We start from the raw sequence: 13,160 nt of genomic DNA, 5'->3' as shown, positions 1-13,160 counted from the left end.
AATGTTTCATCGATACCTTGACCTATCCTCATTGCAGCCGAGAAGTATCTCCAAAATCGTGACCCAATTTTCAAATCATGGATCATCTGATCTGAGCTGACACTATTTGAGCTTGCTAGATTGATATTAAAGGTTGGATTCGACTGTTGCATGACGTTACTGACCAAATGATCGAATGATCTTTGCCTTCCTTCACTGTCTTCGCAAGCTTGCTCCAGTAGTTTGAAGCAGCCATCGAGATATATTTCACACATGACACCAAGAAGGGTATTGTTTGCGTCCTTGAAGAAGGGTAATTGATCAACAATAGAATACCACAGCCGTCTATTCTCAAATTGAAACTTCAATGTTTTGTGTCTGGTCAAAACATCTACCAAGCAAATCCTTATTGAGTCTCCAATAAGTTCTCTCACAAACAGATGATGGCTCCTGAAGCTCAATAAACTCCTTGAAATGGGCCCTTGATAATTTATAGGATTTATGCTCAATTTCTGTAACGAGAACACTCTTGAAATAATTGAAATGTGGAGTTTTTGCTCTTCACGCAACTGGGAAAAGGCTTGATCTCCAAACTTAAAGATATTAGCAACCCCTTGATACTTCAATTCCGTGGAAAAGAAATCGAAAATCTTGAGCTTGACCAATATTAATAAAACAAAAATCTCTTCAATGAAGTGGTCTTCCATTTCAGGATATTTCAGAATGAGCTCCTTGGATACTTCAATCAAAAAAGAAGCGAGGTTATGTCCCACTTCCCCCGAATTTAATAAGACGAGACCCCTGAGCACGGAAGTTGAGACTATATCGATGTTGTCGTCACGGTCTTCACCGTTCTTGGATTTCTCTTCGAGTAAAGGACACTTGCTCGAGAAAGTCTTAAGAGAGAATGATTTGGATTCTTTAGAAAGACTCCACGAGCTCAACCTAGCCGACATGGACATGCTCATTCTAGAATTAAGATCGAACATCTCTTCTGTAAACCACAAGCTGACAGGAATGCGTTTCACCTGGTAATACCTGGCCAAAAGCTGGGTGACTAAATTGAATTGTGCATCTAGCACTTGGGTTGCGAGTCTCGATGAAACGAGTTTTTTGTAATCCTCACAGCGTCCTCCCTCTAAAGGTGGACGTATGTCCAAATGATTGAGCGCAATTGCCTCCAAAACTTTAGACGGCATGAGACCAACAGACAAGTAATAATAAAGCTCTGATGGAAGTCGTTGAGAAACGACATCATGAACCTCTGATGGGATCTTGAGCCCAATTGGAAGCGCCGGGTCTTGTTCAGGGTCTTGCTCGTCCTTCACATCTGTTTGGAACACGGACAGCTCATCACTCAATCGGCCAGCCTCAATCTCAGAGATGTAAAGTTTGACTTCTCCGTCAAGATTCATCACAGGCATATATTTGATAGCGGCAAGTCCCTTGCAATAAAGGTCCATCAAATCATCATCGTTGAAAGCTGCAACATACGAGTAGAGGCTTGACTCATTTTGAAAAGTTTTGTACTGATACATGAGGTCCAACACATACTTAAAGTGAGTCATTTGTTGGAACTGAGAAGCAGGGTTATGCTTCGGCATCGGTGGCAAGGTTGAAAAAGTGACGGGCTGGGAGGAGCAACCAACAATAATGCTGATATCGATTAGCTGACTTTCAGTCAAGTTCAACTCGTTAAGAACTTTATGCTTGTCGACGAAGCGAAAATCTTTGGAAAGGAATTCCATACCCAATATGAACTTGTCAATCTGAGTGAGCAAAAGGTCTGTAGATCCATATATACAATCAATTATACCATTGTGAAACATGTAGGACAATTGATGGGATGGATCACTGGGGCACACAATGAAATCAATGTCATACTCGATGAAGTATTTGATAAGATCGTTGGTCATTGGGCGAGGTGAGATCAGGTCTGAATGGAGTCGGAACGACTCATTCAAATGAACGGAGGGGTTACTTGATGGGCTGGACCATTTAGTATGTAGCCTGGTCCATGTGATTTCTCTATGTTTTTCAGCTTCGGTGAGATCGTTGGTAGTAAGTGAATCGCTTTTCTGGATATGCAAGCCTGGAAAAACAAATAATGGTCTGATATTAAACTCCCGAAAAACAGCTAAGTCTGACTCAATGTAAGCTTTTAATGAGACGGGTATACCACCTATTCCCAGAAGTAATTGCTCCTTTTTGTATGTATATATCCGACCCAAGTAGTGCTCCACATCAATTCCAAGCGTTGCGTTTTGCAAGATCTCGACGGGGCTAACACTAACAAGCTTCCTTTCAAATAAGAATGATTCTAAAGAGTTAATTGGCATGGCTATGACTAGGGGAGATCTGACGCAGAGTCTCGCTTTATTGACGTGTTGATGCCAATCCATCGCACATGCAGGTCTATCATTTGTTGAATCTGCTCATTCACGTGACTGTAAGACACGTGAATGTCATTAACAATTGGAAGGACGATTAAGTCAGTGGAAGAGTCTCCCAGAGTAGACAGACTAGCAGGAGTATAGGTACACTGGACCATAGTTTAACGAAGGGAAATATAATAAGATATACACAGAAGAGTCACAGTAGTATAACACGTGACCTGTGGTATGTGGATTTCCTCTAAGGAAAGAAACACAAGGACGGACGAAGTCCACCTATTTATATTCAGAAGAATTAGGCTTCCCAAGTAAGTTTTCATAACCATGAAGATGGAGCAAAGCCGGGACTCGGATTCCCTAGCTCAGAACCCTAAGTGACAATATGCAATACGCAATTCTCACTTCAACACTCCCCTTGAAGGCTAGCTCTTCTGGGTACTCAATTTCATCCCTAAACCTTCTAGGTGTTTCTTGATAAGAACTTCACTCAATGCCTTAGTGAGAGGATCAGCATGGTTCAATGCGGACTTAATATACAGGACCTCCACAATCTTCGCGTGGACAGCCTGTCTCACATAGCTCAAATGCCTGTCAACCGTGCGGTTGTAATGCAGCGGGGAAATAGATCCAGTTCCTCGTATGACAGACAAGGCGGCACTGTTGTCATTCCATATAGTAATAGTCTCCTGTTGAAATTTCAACTCTTTAGTAAGTTCCTTAAGCCATTCAGCTTCAAAGACAGCTGAGTAAATAGCGGTGAGTTCAGCAACCTGAGTACTCGTTGCAACAGTAGTTTGTTTCTTTGATGACCATAAAATGGGGGCTCCATTGAAAAAGTAAACCCTGGCAGACTGAGCATTTGCTGTTCTCCAACTAGCATCAACATGGCAGTGAACTTGGGGTTGCGTTTTGAACTTGTAATGTAAACCGAGATTGATAGTTCCTTTGAGATACGCAAACACATTCATGGCAATTTTCATGTGTCTCTCTTTGGGGTTCTTCAGGTATTTGGCTAACAATGAAGTAACATAGGCAATGTCAGCACGCACGGTGTTGGAAGCGTGAACAAATGTACCTATCATTTGTCTGTATCGAGCTGGGTCTTTGGCATCTGGTTCATTCTCTAAATCGACAGAGTGACGGTCTTCAACAGTTGGAGCAAGAAACCTCTCCAGTTCTTGACTGAGCGGTAATCCTTTAGGTTTGATGCTGTTTAATCCAAACTTGTCAAGCATTTTCCCAATATAAGACTTGAGATTCATCACAATTCCAGTCAGCTCATAACAAAGATCAATGTTCAAGTACTTCTTAGCGATACCCATATCTTTCACTTTATACTTCTTGAAAATAGCAGCTTTCACATCCTTGATAGTCTTAGGATCCTCACTCAGAAGGAGGATGTCGTCCACATAGAGACCAAGAAGTGTAAGTTTACCATTCTTGTGAATGAAGTACAAGCAAGGTTCCAACTCACTTCTAGTGAAACCTAGTGTTTGGAGAAACTTGTTGATATTCTCGTTCCAGACAAGCGGTGCCTGTTTCAAACCATACACAGCTTTGTGCAATTTTAGAACGTGATTAGGAAAGCGAGGATCTTTGAAACCTTCTGGTTGTTCCATATAGATCTCTTCCTTAAGTTCTCCGTTGAGGAAAGCGGTCTTAACATCCATCTGATGAATGGATAACGTCTTAGCGGCAGCAATAGCGACAAACAAACGCACACTTGCGTATTTAATGACGGGAGCATAGGTCTCCTCAAAATCAATTCCTTGTATCTGTGTATACCCCATAGCAACAAGTCGTGCTTTAAATAATTCAAAATCCTTAATAGTGAAAACCCATCTGCATTTCACAGTTTTCATACCTGGTGTCCTTTCAACTAATGTAAATGTCCCGTTTTCTTTGAATGCTTTCATTTCTTCGCAACAAGCTGTGCGCCAATTGGCACGCTCCGCAGTTCTCATTGCTTGTTTGTAGTTGTAAGGGTAGGTAGTATCATTATCAGTTTCAGCAGCATGAAGAGTTTCTTCCGTGTCGATGACAACATTGTCTTGCAGAGTCTTCAATTTGCTATCCAATAGTTTCGAGTGGGTATTATCGATTAACCGATTACTGACGTTGCGAACTCTGAGACATCTCTGTAATGTGTCAGGTCGTAAATGATTCGAGTATTCTGGATCAGTCGCAACCACCAATCGCGTGATCTTCGAGAATTTGCGTTTCAGGTTAAGAATCGTCAGTGCCGGTGTTCCAGAAGAATTTGTGGATTCGAGTTCTTGAGATTCGGATGAAGTCTCGGATTGAGAATGAGAATCAGATTCATTCTCAGTGTCGGTATCATTTCTCCCCTTGATAATGGCCAGTTGATCAGAAGAGTCCGACAGGGGCGGAATTGTCGAGGGAGTAGACAGAGTTTTACCTCTGGGTTTGCCAGTATGCAAATCCTTGTAGTGACCAGCCATAAGACCTCTGGTGGTACCTCTGGTGGGATTGCGTCGAGATGGCGGCTCGGAGGGTTTGGTCGCAGCCGGAGGGGTGTCAGGCAAGGGTGTTGCATCCACCTTTTTCATATCGAAACCAAACTTAAAATCATCAGGTGCTAACACAGGAGCAAGTGCAGCAGTACTGGGTTCCGGCGATGAAGGCAGCCCGGTCGGCCCAGTAGTGGTCAGAGTAGTCTCCCCTTCATCCGTAGGTGTCTCCCCTTGCTGAGATGAACTCGGGGTCGAAGAAGGAGTCTCCAAACCAGTTTGGTGGGATGGCAACTTAGCATCCAAATCATATCCCAAAATTGGAGCGTCGGTAGGGGGGTCCGATGAGAGGTCACGACGCGGCTTCTTGTTCGTAAGTCTATCATACGGATAAGATTCATCAACATCAAGCTCTGATGATTCAGAGTCAGATGCAGCGTCTCGGAGATAAACGGCATCTTCTCGTAATTCAGCTTTGTCAAGAGTTTGTTCGGCATCCGACATCTCATCGTCCTCATTGTCTGTGTCAGATTCGGTTTCGCCTGGGATATACTCTTCATCTTCAGCATCATCAGTAGAGTTAGTTTGATGAATCGGTAAAAATTCTTGGTCTTGCGTCATAACATGGGTAACAGCTGATGGCAGATAATCACCAGTAGGCCCAGATTTCAGACCAATGAACTTTTCAATAACTTGAGCAAGTTCAACTTTATGCTTCTTGTGATTTGAACGTTTTATCAGAATAGGTGGTTGTGGAGACGTAAGCAATGATTTGAGTGAGTTAAATTCTTCACTTGTAACCGAGTCAGTGAGCGCTTTCCAATTCCATTGGAATTCTTCGCGTAGAGCAATCCGTACTCCTCTTTGTTCATAGCCGAGTAACATAACTTAACTCGTTCATCTGCACCAGTAAGGGGAATTAAGCCCTTAATATAATGGACAAGGCTGACATCAAATGATTCGACCCACTTCGTAAACTCATAGTACCAAGCGTCAAGGCTGCTAGGACCATCAAAAACTATGGGTATAGTAGACTTCGCTTCAAGGCGCATAACCTGTTGAATCTGCTCATTCACGTGACTGTAAGACACGTGAATGTCATTAACAATTGGAAGGACGATTAAGTCAGTGGAAGAGTCTCCCAGAGTAGACAGACTAGCAGGAGTATAGGTACACTGGACCATAGTTTAACGAAGGGAAATATAATAAGATATACACAGAAGAGTCACAGTAGTATAACACGTGACCTGTGGTATGTGGATTTCCTCTAAGGAAAGAAACACAAGGACGGACGAAGTCCACCTATTTATATTCAGAAGAATTAGGCTTCCCAAGTAAGTTTTCATAACCATGAAGATGGAGCAAAGCCGGGACTCGGATTCCCTAGCTCAGAACCCTAAGTGACAATATGCAATACGCAATTCTCACTTCAACATCATTCGTAACGCAAAAGGACATGGTTTGGTCATCTTTCTAGTACTTTCAAATTCAGGCAGAATTGTTACATCTTGGGACATGAGTAGAAGCTTCCAAGTTTTTAAGAAGCCTTGAACTGAAGCCGTATGAACCAAGAGAGCGAGATGTTTCCTTGTGACAGCTGATGATGAAGAGTATGAGGAGGGAGAATCGTCAACCGGTATTTGAGTGAATCTTGGGTTAATTGAGCTCAGTCTGGTGCTAAAATTCAACACAACAGAGCTTCGGCGGGAATCAAATTTCTGCTACGACGACATCATTTTGAAGAAATATTTAACTTGACTTTTTTTGGCCCGAGATCTGAGCAAAAAATCAATACTCCTCGAGGATAGTTTTTCCATCGAATTGTTTTGCATGATCAAGTACCTTTTCTCACTAGGAAAGATTGGATCGTTAGTAGATTGGGGTCCGAAAGACGATAAGATCTAAACTTTCGAGAAATGCTCAGCTAGAGCTCATTGAGAATCCAATTCAAGATTAGGGGACAGAAGGCCGGTACCTGCTGACATTGCAGTAAAACGTCTTGACTTGACGTTCATTTTTAGAAATGGACGCGTTGTACTGATCTTATGGCGATATATCTATTTGATCATGGGTCTACGTTTCCATGCATAAGCGCAAGTCACAAGTTGATCCAGTGTAATAAGCTACCCTACAATTCGGAGGATGCTATTCAGCTCCACTACCACGGGCGGGAAAAAATTACTGGTGGCATGAGCAAGGATTTCTGGGGCCAATGCATTTGAACTTAATGTTAACTACTGTAGGCACTACATTCTCTTTATTTAAGACGTCTTTATTGGTTCGTCAAGATCGTGTAATACAAGAACTGGGTCTAACAAGAGCGTTCTCGTACTTCAAGACAAACCACATACCCTCCTTCTGCCTCAACAAGACAGGAATCTTTATGCCCACCCAGTATCAAGTAACATTCTTACTATGTAATTTCGGTGCATAGTTTTGAACGCTGCGACACCGATCCCAAAGTGAATTGCATTGGATGTCTTCAACAAGAAATAAAAAAAAACCAGAATTTTAGAAGACTTCCGGACAGTTTGATTGAAAGACAAGCTGCGCTTCTCTGAACCACTTTTGTGTAGTGAAAGAAGTTGAAGGCTACTATAAAAATCTGTAATTACATGAAGCCGTTGGAGAGAAAATTTTATATTCTCGCATCCTCCTAAAATTCCCACCCTTCGGCCCTAGGGCGCACAAGGTACAATAAGAAACGACTAAACGTGTCATCAAACCGGATAAGCGGTACACACCCATGAATGTAATATTTTCATTACCCATTCCTGTCAATCGCCAAACAAAACTAGGAGACAAATGGAGTACAAGGCGCTCGAATTAGAGAAGTAACTCAGTTTGATCGCGGGTTTCACCGTATATTGCATGTAGAAAAACAGCAAAACAAAACTGTAAGCATCACCACAGCCTGCTGATGGCTTCATTATTACAAGAATTGAGTTGGATTTAAATGGAGTGCAGACGAGCCAAGGTAAATGATACTGACCCGGGTTAGAGTAAAATACAGATCACAAGGATGGAGTGATCGGTGATTTTATCACAGTCCTCCATCTACGAGTGCATTGATTATGAGTTTTGTTCAGGTTCTGACATGAGTAATTTTCTTCATTCGGTATTCCTATAATGACAGATGGGTTGCGCGAAATAAAGAGAGCGCCACTTTATCAGCGGAAGCGTGGTTGCCCAGGGTGAGAGGTTGTACATGAAAACGTAGCGGTTGCGATCAATTGACTATGACGGGAGCTTAGTTATTTAGTTTCATACTGAAAGAAAATTATATAAAAATGTTTTGATCTTGTGTAATAGTGAGAGGTAAATTATAGGTCTTATTTTTGACGAATAAATTTGTCACTCATTGCTGTTACCAATGGAGGCAATTCTCTCTTTGCTTTTGGTGTTGTTGCAACTTTTTGGAATTGCGTTGTTGTTTTCTACCATTGGTGAAGTTCTATTTAGTTACTCGAGTATGATTATTAATGTGATCAGAATGCTAGTCAACATTTTTATCGCAGTACCATTTGTTAATTGATTCTGATGGACATTCTGCTAGACAATCAGCGAGGCGTAGCTATGACTGAACTTGTTCAGCTGTATGTTTTTGAGTTCTTTTGGTTAAATGCGAGGATAAGAGTGAAGTTTTGATGACGACTTCTTATGGAGACTCATTGTAATTCTCATTGATTCTGATGTAGTTATTCGCGTAGAGTCTTGTGTCAGCGATGATTTAAGTCAGTACTTATTGTGAACCTTCTGGTACCAATTGGCTTTGAATTCAGTTAATGAATAGGCTTGTGTGTTGAAGCTTTTTGACATATTGTTGCGGCGGTTCTTATCGTTATGAAACACGTAGGATGTTTTGTATTGTCGAATATTTGCCGTTAAAATTTTTAACTAAAGAAAGTCACAGGTCTCGTAAAGGAGATTCTTTCTAATATATGTCGCCTTGCTATCATTTGAAACATAACTTAATTAGAATTTACAATCTGCCTGTGGCTATGACGGGATGGCAGATCACATCATCCGTTGTAATTGGGTGAATTGTGTTTGCTTATGCATTTGTGCGGATGCCATTAGAGTAATGTGTTGTAGAGTATGTCTACCTGAAGGTCGTGTTAAATCTATAGACTCGTGTAACATTCAAATGGAATCAGGAGGGGCATATCCGTTGTTCGTTTATTAGTCGTTTAAAATTGAAGGCACGCCAGAAGTCACGAGTTACTAAATAGATTATTTGCACAAATCGTTAGGTCTATTTTTAATTAGGCAGTGTATAAGTTTAGCAAGCGGTCCCATTGACCCTTTTTGTGTAGCATGGCAAGAACAAGTACAACAGGTAGTTGCCAGACTGAACACCAAAACAATTTCCGAGCAGCAGTATTGGCAGCTTCGATAGCCTGCGTCGAAATTTTGGCATGTAATTTATGATTTATATTTTGTTGCTTCCAGAACCGAAATGCCAAAATTGTAAGCCACGCATTTGCAATCGAGGAATCTAGCGAAAAAACCCAATCAGTCACACCAAAATAGCTCAACCCGAAACAAATGGGAAACATAAGTAATGAATATCGTAAAGCTACCCTCGCATTTAGTCTTGGGTTTTCCGCTGCCGTCATGATGTATCCTGCTTGTTTGTATTGAGCAGCGATGTTGTGAGAAAGAGCATTGAAATGTGGGAATTGCCATGCATAAAGCAAGGAGGCGAGACACCATGCTCCAGGGTGTAGTAGGGATGACGATGCTGCCCAGCCCATTAACGGAGGAATTGCTCCAACGATAGCACCAACCCACGTATTCAAGATGGATTTACGCTTGAGCGATGTATAACACCATCCATATAGAACAATGTTGGAGAGTCCCAAGGCTGCTACCACTGGATTAACACCAAAGTACAAGATCGCAGATCCAATGGAGCCCGTCATAGCAGCAAACCTGAATGCTTGTTGCGGGGAAATGATACCTTTAACAACAGGTCTTGAGGAAGTCCTGATCATCCTCCTGTCAAACTCAGGTTCTCGACCCATGTTTATTGCATTAGCCGAGCCTGAACATAGCGCAGTCCCTACTGTTAAAAGAGCTAGTTCTGAAATGCTAGCTGTATTGGGGGATATTGCATATGAACAAATAGAACTTAACGTGACAAGAACTGTTAAGTTTGGTTTCGTTAGCTTGATGTATTGCAGGAGCAACTTGTTGTTTGTCGAATTTCGAGCTCTCTTGGATTTTGCAGTTGGTGCAACTTGAAACGGGAGTTCTTGAGGTGTCTTACATTCAAGCTTCGACAGAGTTTTTGCAAAATGATGATTCTGCGACAGTCTCTCTAGTAAGCCCTTCGTCTGTAAAGATTGTTGGTTTGGTTTAAATGGACGCAGCTGAAACACATTCTGGAGAAAATGATTGGAGAAGAGCTCGTCGAAGCATTTCAGTAAGCGAGGATTCAGAACAAAGTACTCTATTCGTGAGGCTCGTCCCAGTAGCCAGACTGATGAACTTCTGACTAGCATATTGACCACTTGTGCGTTACGACTGCTCTTCGATAGATTATTGTGAGATTTGTGTGCGCACTACCATATATTCGTCCTACGAAGATGCTTATGGGATATATATTCTTATCCGGCCTTTATTTAGAATCTTTGTCAATTTTCCTTGTTTGACTTGTTAACTAACTTATTCTCGATCAAATCGTGAAATGCAATAATTGACCTTACCAAGGTACTCACGTACACCATCATCATTTGATCATTTGTCTTGACCATGAACGCGGCCGTTAATGGGTCAGAATTTTCCTCTCTGGCATCGGTGCTAGAGATCAATGGATTGGATTGCACGCTTTCGTCGTTTAAAATTTGAGGCAAAAGGTTGAAAACGTTTTGCATTTTTCCCAATATAGAGTGATTAATTGGCATTGCACCACTGTAGACTTTCTCGAGGTAGCTTGAAATCTCGCGTAGCTTGTGATGCAAGCCAAGGAGGGATTTGTATGTCTCCGTTGCCTTGAGTGTTAAATTTCCGGCCGCCTGATCACGAATGTCACGAAGAAGATGTTCAACGCCAATTTCTTCAGCTTCTTCAGCTTCAATAAGGGAAGGCACATGGACAAAGGTTCTCTCCGCTTTAGACCCGTCATGCTTTATGTCATCTACTGCAAAGTATGCGTCGGTAGGAATTCCCACTGAACGTGGCTGGACATCAACAATTACTAGCAAGGGATTCGAGGTATATCTTTTAAATACGTCATTGATTTTCAAATCAGATGCACGCAATTTCGGACCCGAATGATACCATCCAATGAGTTTTTCCTTAGCGTTGATTTTCTTGAACATCTCACCCATAGATTCAATGAAGTTGTGGTCTAGGAACCAAACTGATGAGTTCTTCTCATCCTCCTCAAACGGTATTGCGTAAGAGTTGGTGACATTTATGGTGTCTTTAGACTGGTGCCCCAAAAGGACACCCACCACCCTCTTTTTCGAATCTTTTGCCACTCGATCGTAATGGTCAGCAACAGACAAAAGCACGAGAGGTGATACAGTTACACACTTATTCATGGTCAGCAATTCCAGATTTGTGGAGGGCATTTCGAATGTATGTAGTAAAACCTCGTTCGTGCCTTTGGAAGTTTGCCTTCTTGCCATTCGCGTGCACGTGACACCAAAAGGATCAACTACTTCTCCATAATTATCGCACTGATTGCAAAATTCTCTACTGCAGTCTCCTCGCAGATAACAAGTGCTGCTCTTATCCGTGGGGTTGTAACTTGAATACACATGTTTGGCCAAGTGGTGATAGGTCCCCCTGGATCGGGCAAATCGACTTACTGCTATGGTATGTTCCAATTTTTGTCCGCACTAGGTCGAAAGTGTTCTATAGTCAATCTAGATCCAGCAAATGAGTACCAGGTCTACCCGAACTGTGCCCTTGATATACGTGACTTTATCTCCTGTGAAGCGATCATGAAAGAAAGTGGATTAGGACCCAACGGAGCTCTACTACACGCACTTGAAACTCTTGTGGATGATGACTTATTGATATCTTCCATGGCTAAACTAAGTAGGTCTGGAAGCTACCTTCTTTTCGATTGCCCCGGACAAGTTGAGGTTTTTACACATCAAGAATCATTGTACCGCATTTTCGGCAAACTATCCAGTGAACACAGTGCTAGATTATGTGTCGTCTCTTTGATCGACTCCATTTACTTGACATCTGCATCCCAATATATATCCATTACACTCTTGAGTTTACGATCTATGTTGCAGCTTGGTTTACCTCAGATTAATGTAATCTCAAAAATTGACAAATTAGCCGAGTATAACTCGTTAGAGTTCCCACTTGACTTTTATGTTAAGGTGCAAGATCTTCAGCTTCTTCTACCAAAAATCGAAAGTGAGCTGGATAGGAGGCTCGGTGGAAATTTCATGAAGCTTACAGAATGCATAGCGGACATGGTGGAAGATTTCGGGCTTGTCACCTACGAGGTGTTAGCTGTTGAAGACAAACAATCGATGATCAACTTACTCGAGAAGATTGATCAGACGAATGGGTACATTCATGGAACAAGCGAGATAGGTGGTGATTCAGTTTGGCACGATGCATCGAGAGTGAGACTACATAATAAGGAAGACGTGACTTTGCAAGAGCGTTGGATCGATCACAAAGCACATTACGACGCTTTACCACAGACAGAAATGTTTGACCATTTGAAAGAACATGATTAGACTATCGCGATAGAAATATCGGCTTTGCTTCTTTAAAAAATCGTTCGGACTAACGATGGATGGAACTCTCTGCAACTACTCTTGAATTCTGTCACGTGCATTGAATAGGTAAGTATTTGAAAATACTCTTCTTAGGTCTCGAAATTTCAGGAGGGAATTTGATGACTATGTTGAAGATGTACGTAGCGTTCATTGCAAAACCACATTCGCCTCTTGAGCATACTCGTCATTAGGGTATGTTTTGAGAAGACTTAATAACCTCTCCGTGTGAAGTTTTATTTTACTATCCAATTCTGGTAGCATCCGTTTGGTCTCCTCGCATACCTCGGTGTGTTTTTTTAATAAAATCTCGTCCGCATTCCTGTTTTTTAAAGACTCTAGTTCGATTTCCTGTCCTTTTAACTCTTTGATGTAAGACTCTTTCTCTTTCTTGAGACGTTGAAGAGCTTTTACAGCTATTTCAAGAGGCAGTGGCGCCATGTCTAGGAAAAGTGACTTTTAATTGGTTCTTCTAACTTGTTGAGTTTGAGCGCGAAAAGCATAAAATCGGGGGATTCAAGTTGAGGTAAATTAGAATCGGGGCACTTTCCAAGCTCGTA

The 13,160-nt window shown here is 41.8% G+C and overlaps 4 protein-coding genes across 4 annotated transcripts; 1 reads left to right on the top strand and 3 right to left on the bottom strand.

The window, feature by feature from the left end:
* Window positions 1-330: 330 nt before the first annotated feature.
* C7M61_003460 (uncharacterized protein) lies at window positions 331-1,895 on the bottom strand (the record flags this gene model as incomplete). The annotated part of the gene is made up of 2 exons (XM_024858799.1): window positions 331-460; window positions 505-1,895. The coding sequence occupies 2 exons, from the start codon at window positions 1,893-1,895 to the stop codon at window positions 331-333; spliced, it is 1,521 nt and encodes a 506-aa protein (XP_024712886.1).
* Window positions 1,896-2,794: 899 nt separating this feature from the next.
* C7M61_003459 (protoheme IX farnesyltransferase) lies at window positions 2,795-9,870 on the bottom strand (the record flags this gene model as incomplete). The annotated part of the gene is made up of 3 exons (XM_024858798.1): window positions 2,795-4,140; window positions 4,321-5,560; window positions 9,427-9,870. The coding sequence occupies 3 exons, from the start codon at window positions 9,868-9,870 to the stop codon at window positions 2,795-2,797; spliced, it is 3,030 nt and encodes a 1,009-aa protein (XP_024712885.1).
* Window positions 9,871-10,482: 612 nt separating this feature from the next.
* RPN8 (proteasome regulatory particle lid subunit) lies at window positions 10,483-11,394 on the bottom strand (the record flags this gene model as incomplete). Its single annotated transcript, XM_024858797.1, has 1 exon — window positions 10,483-11,394. The coding sequence occupies one exon, from the start codon at window positions 11,392-11,394 to the stop codon at window positions 10,483-10,485; it is 912 nt and encodes a 303-aa protein (XP_024712884.1).
* A 489-nt stretch (window positions 11,395-11,883) lies between these two features.
* Window positions 11,884-12,561, top strand: C7M61_003457 (putative GTPase; the record flags this gene model as incomplete). The annotated part of the gene is made up of 1 exon (XM_024858796.1): window positions 11,884-12,561. One exon carries the CDS (start codon window positions 11,884-11,886, stop codon window positions 12,559-12,561), a length of 678 nt encoding a protein of 225 aa, XP_024712883.1.
* Window positions 12,562-13,160: the final 599 nt, after the last annotated feature.

Source organism: Candidozyma pseudohaemuli, assembly GCF_003013735.1.
Source record: "Candidozyma pseudohaemuli strain B12108 chromosome Unknown scaffold00009, whole genome shotgun sequence".
NCBI lineage: Eukaryota > Fungi > Ascomycota > Pichiomycetes > Serinales > Metschnikowiaceae > Candidozyma > Candidozyma pseudohaemuli.
The sequence above is the reverse complement of the archived record's forward strand: the minus strand, read 5'-3'. Positions and strand labels throughout refer to the sequence as shown.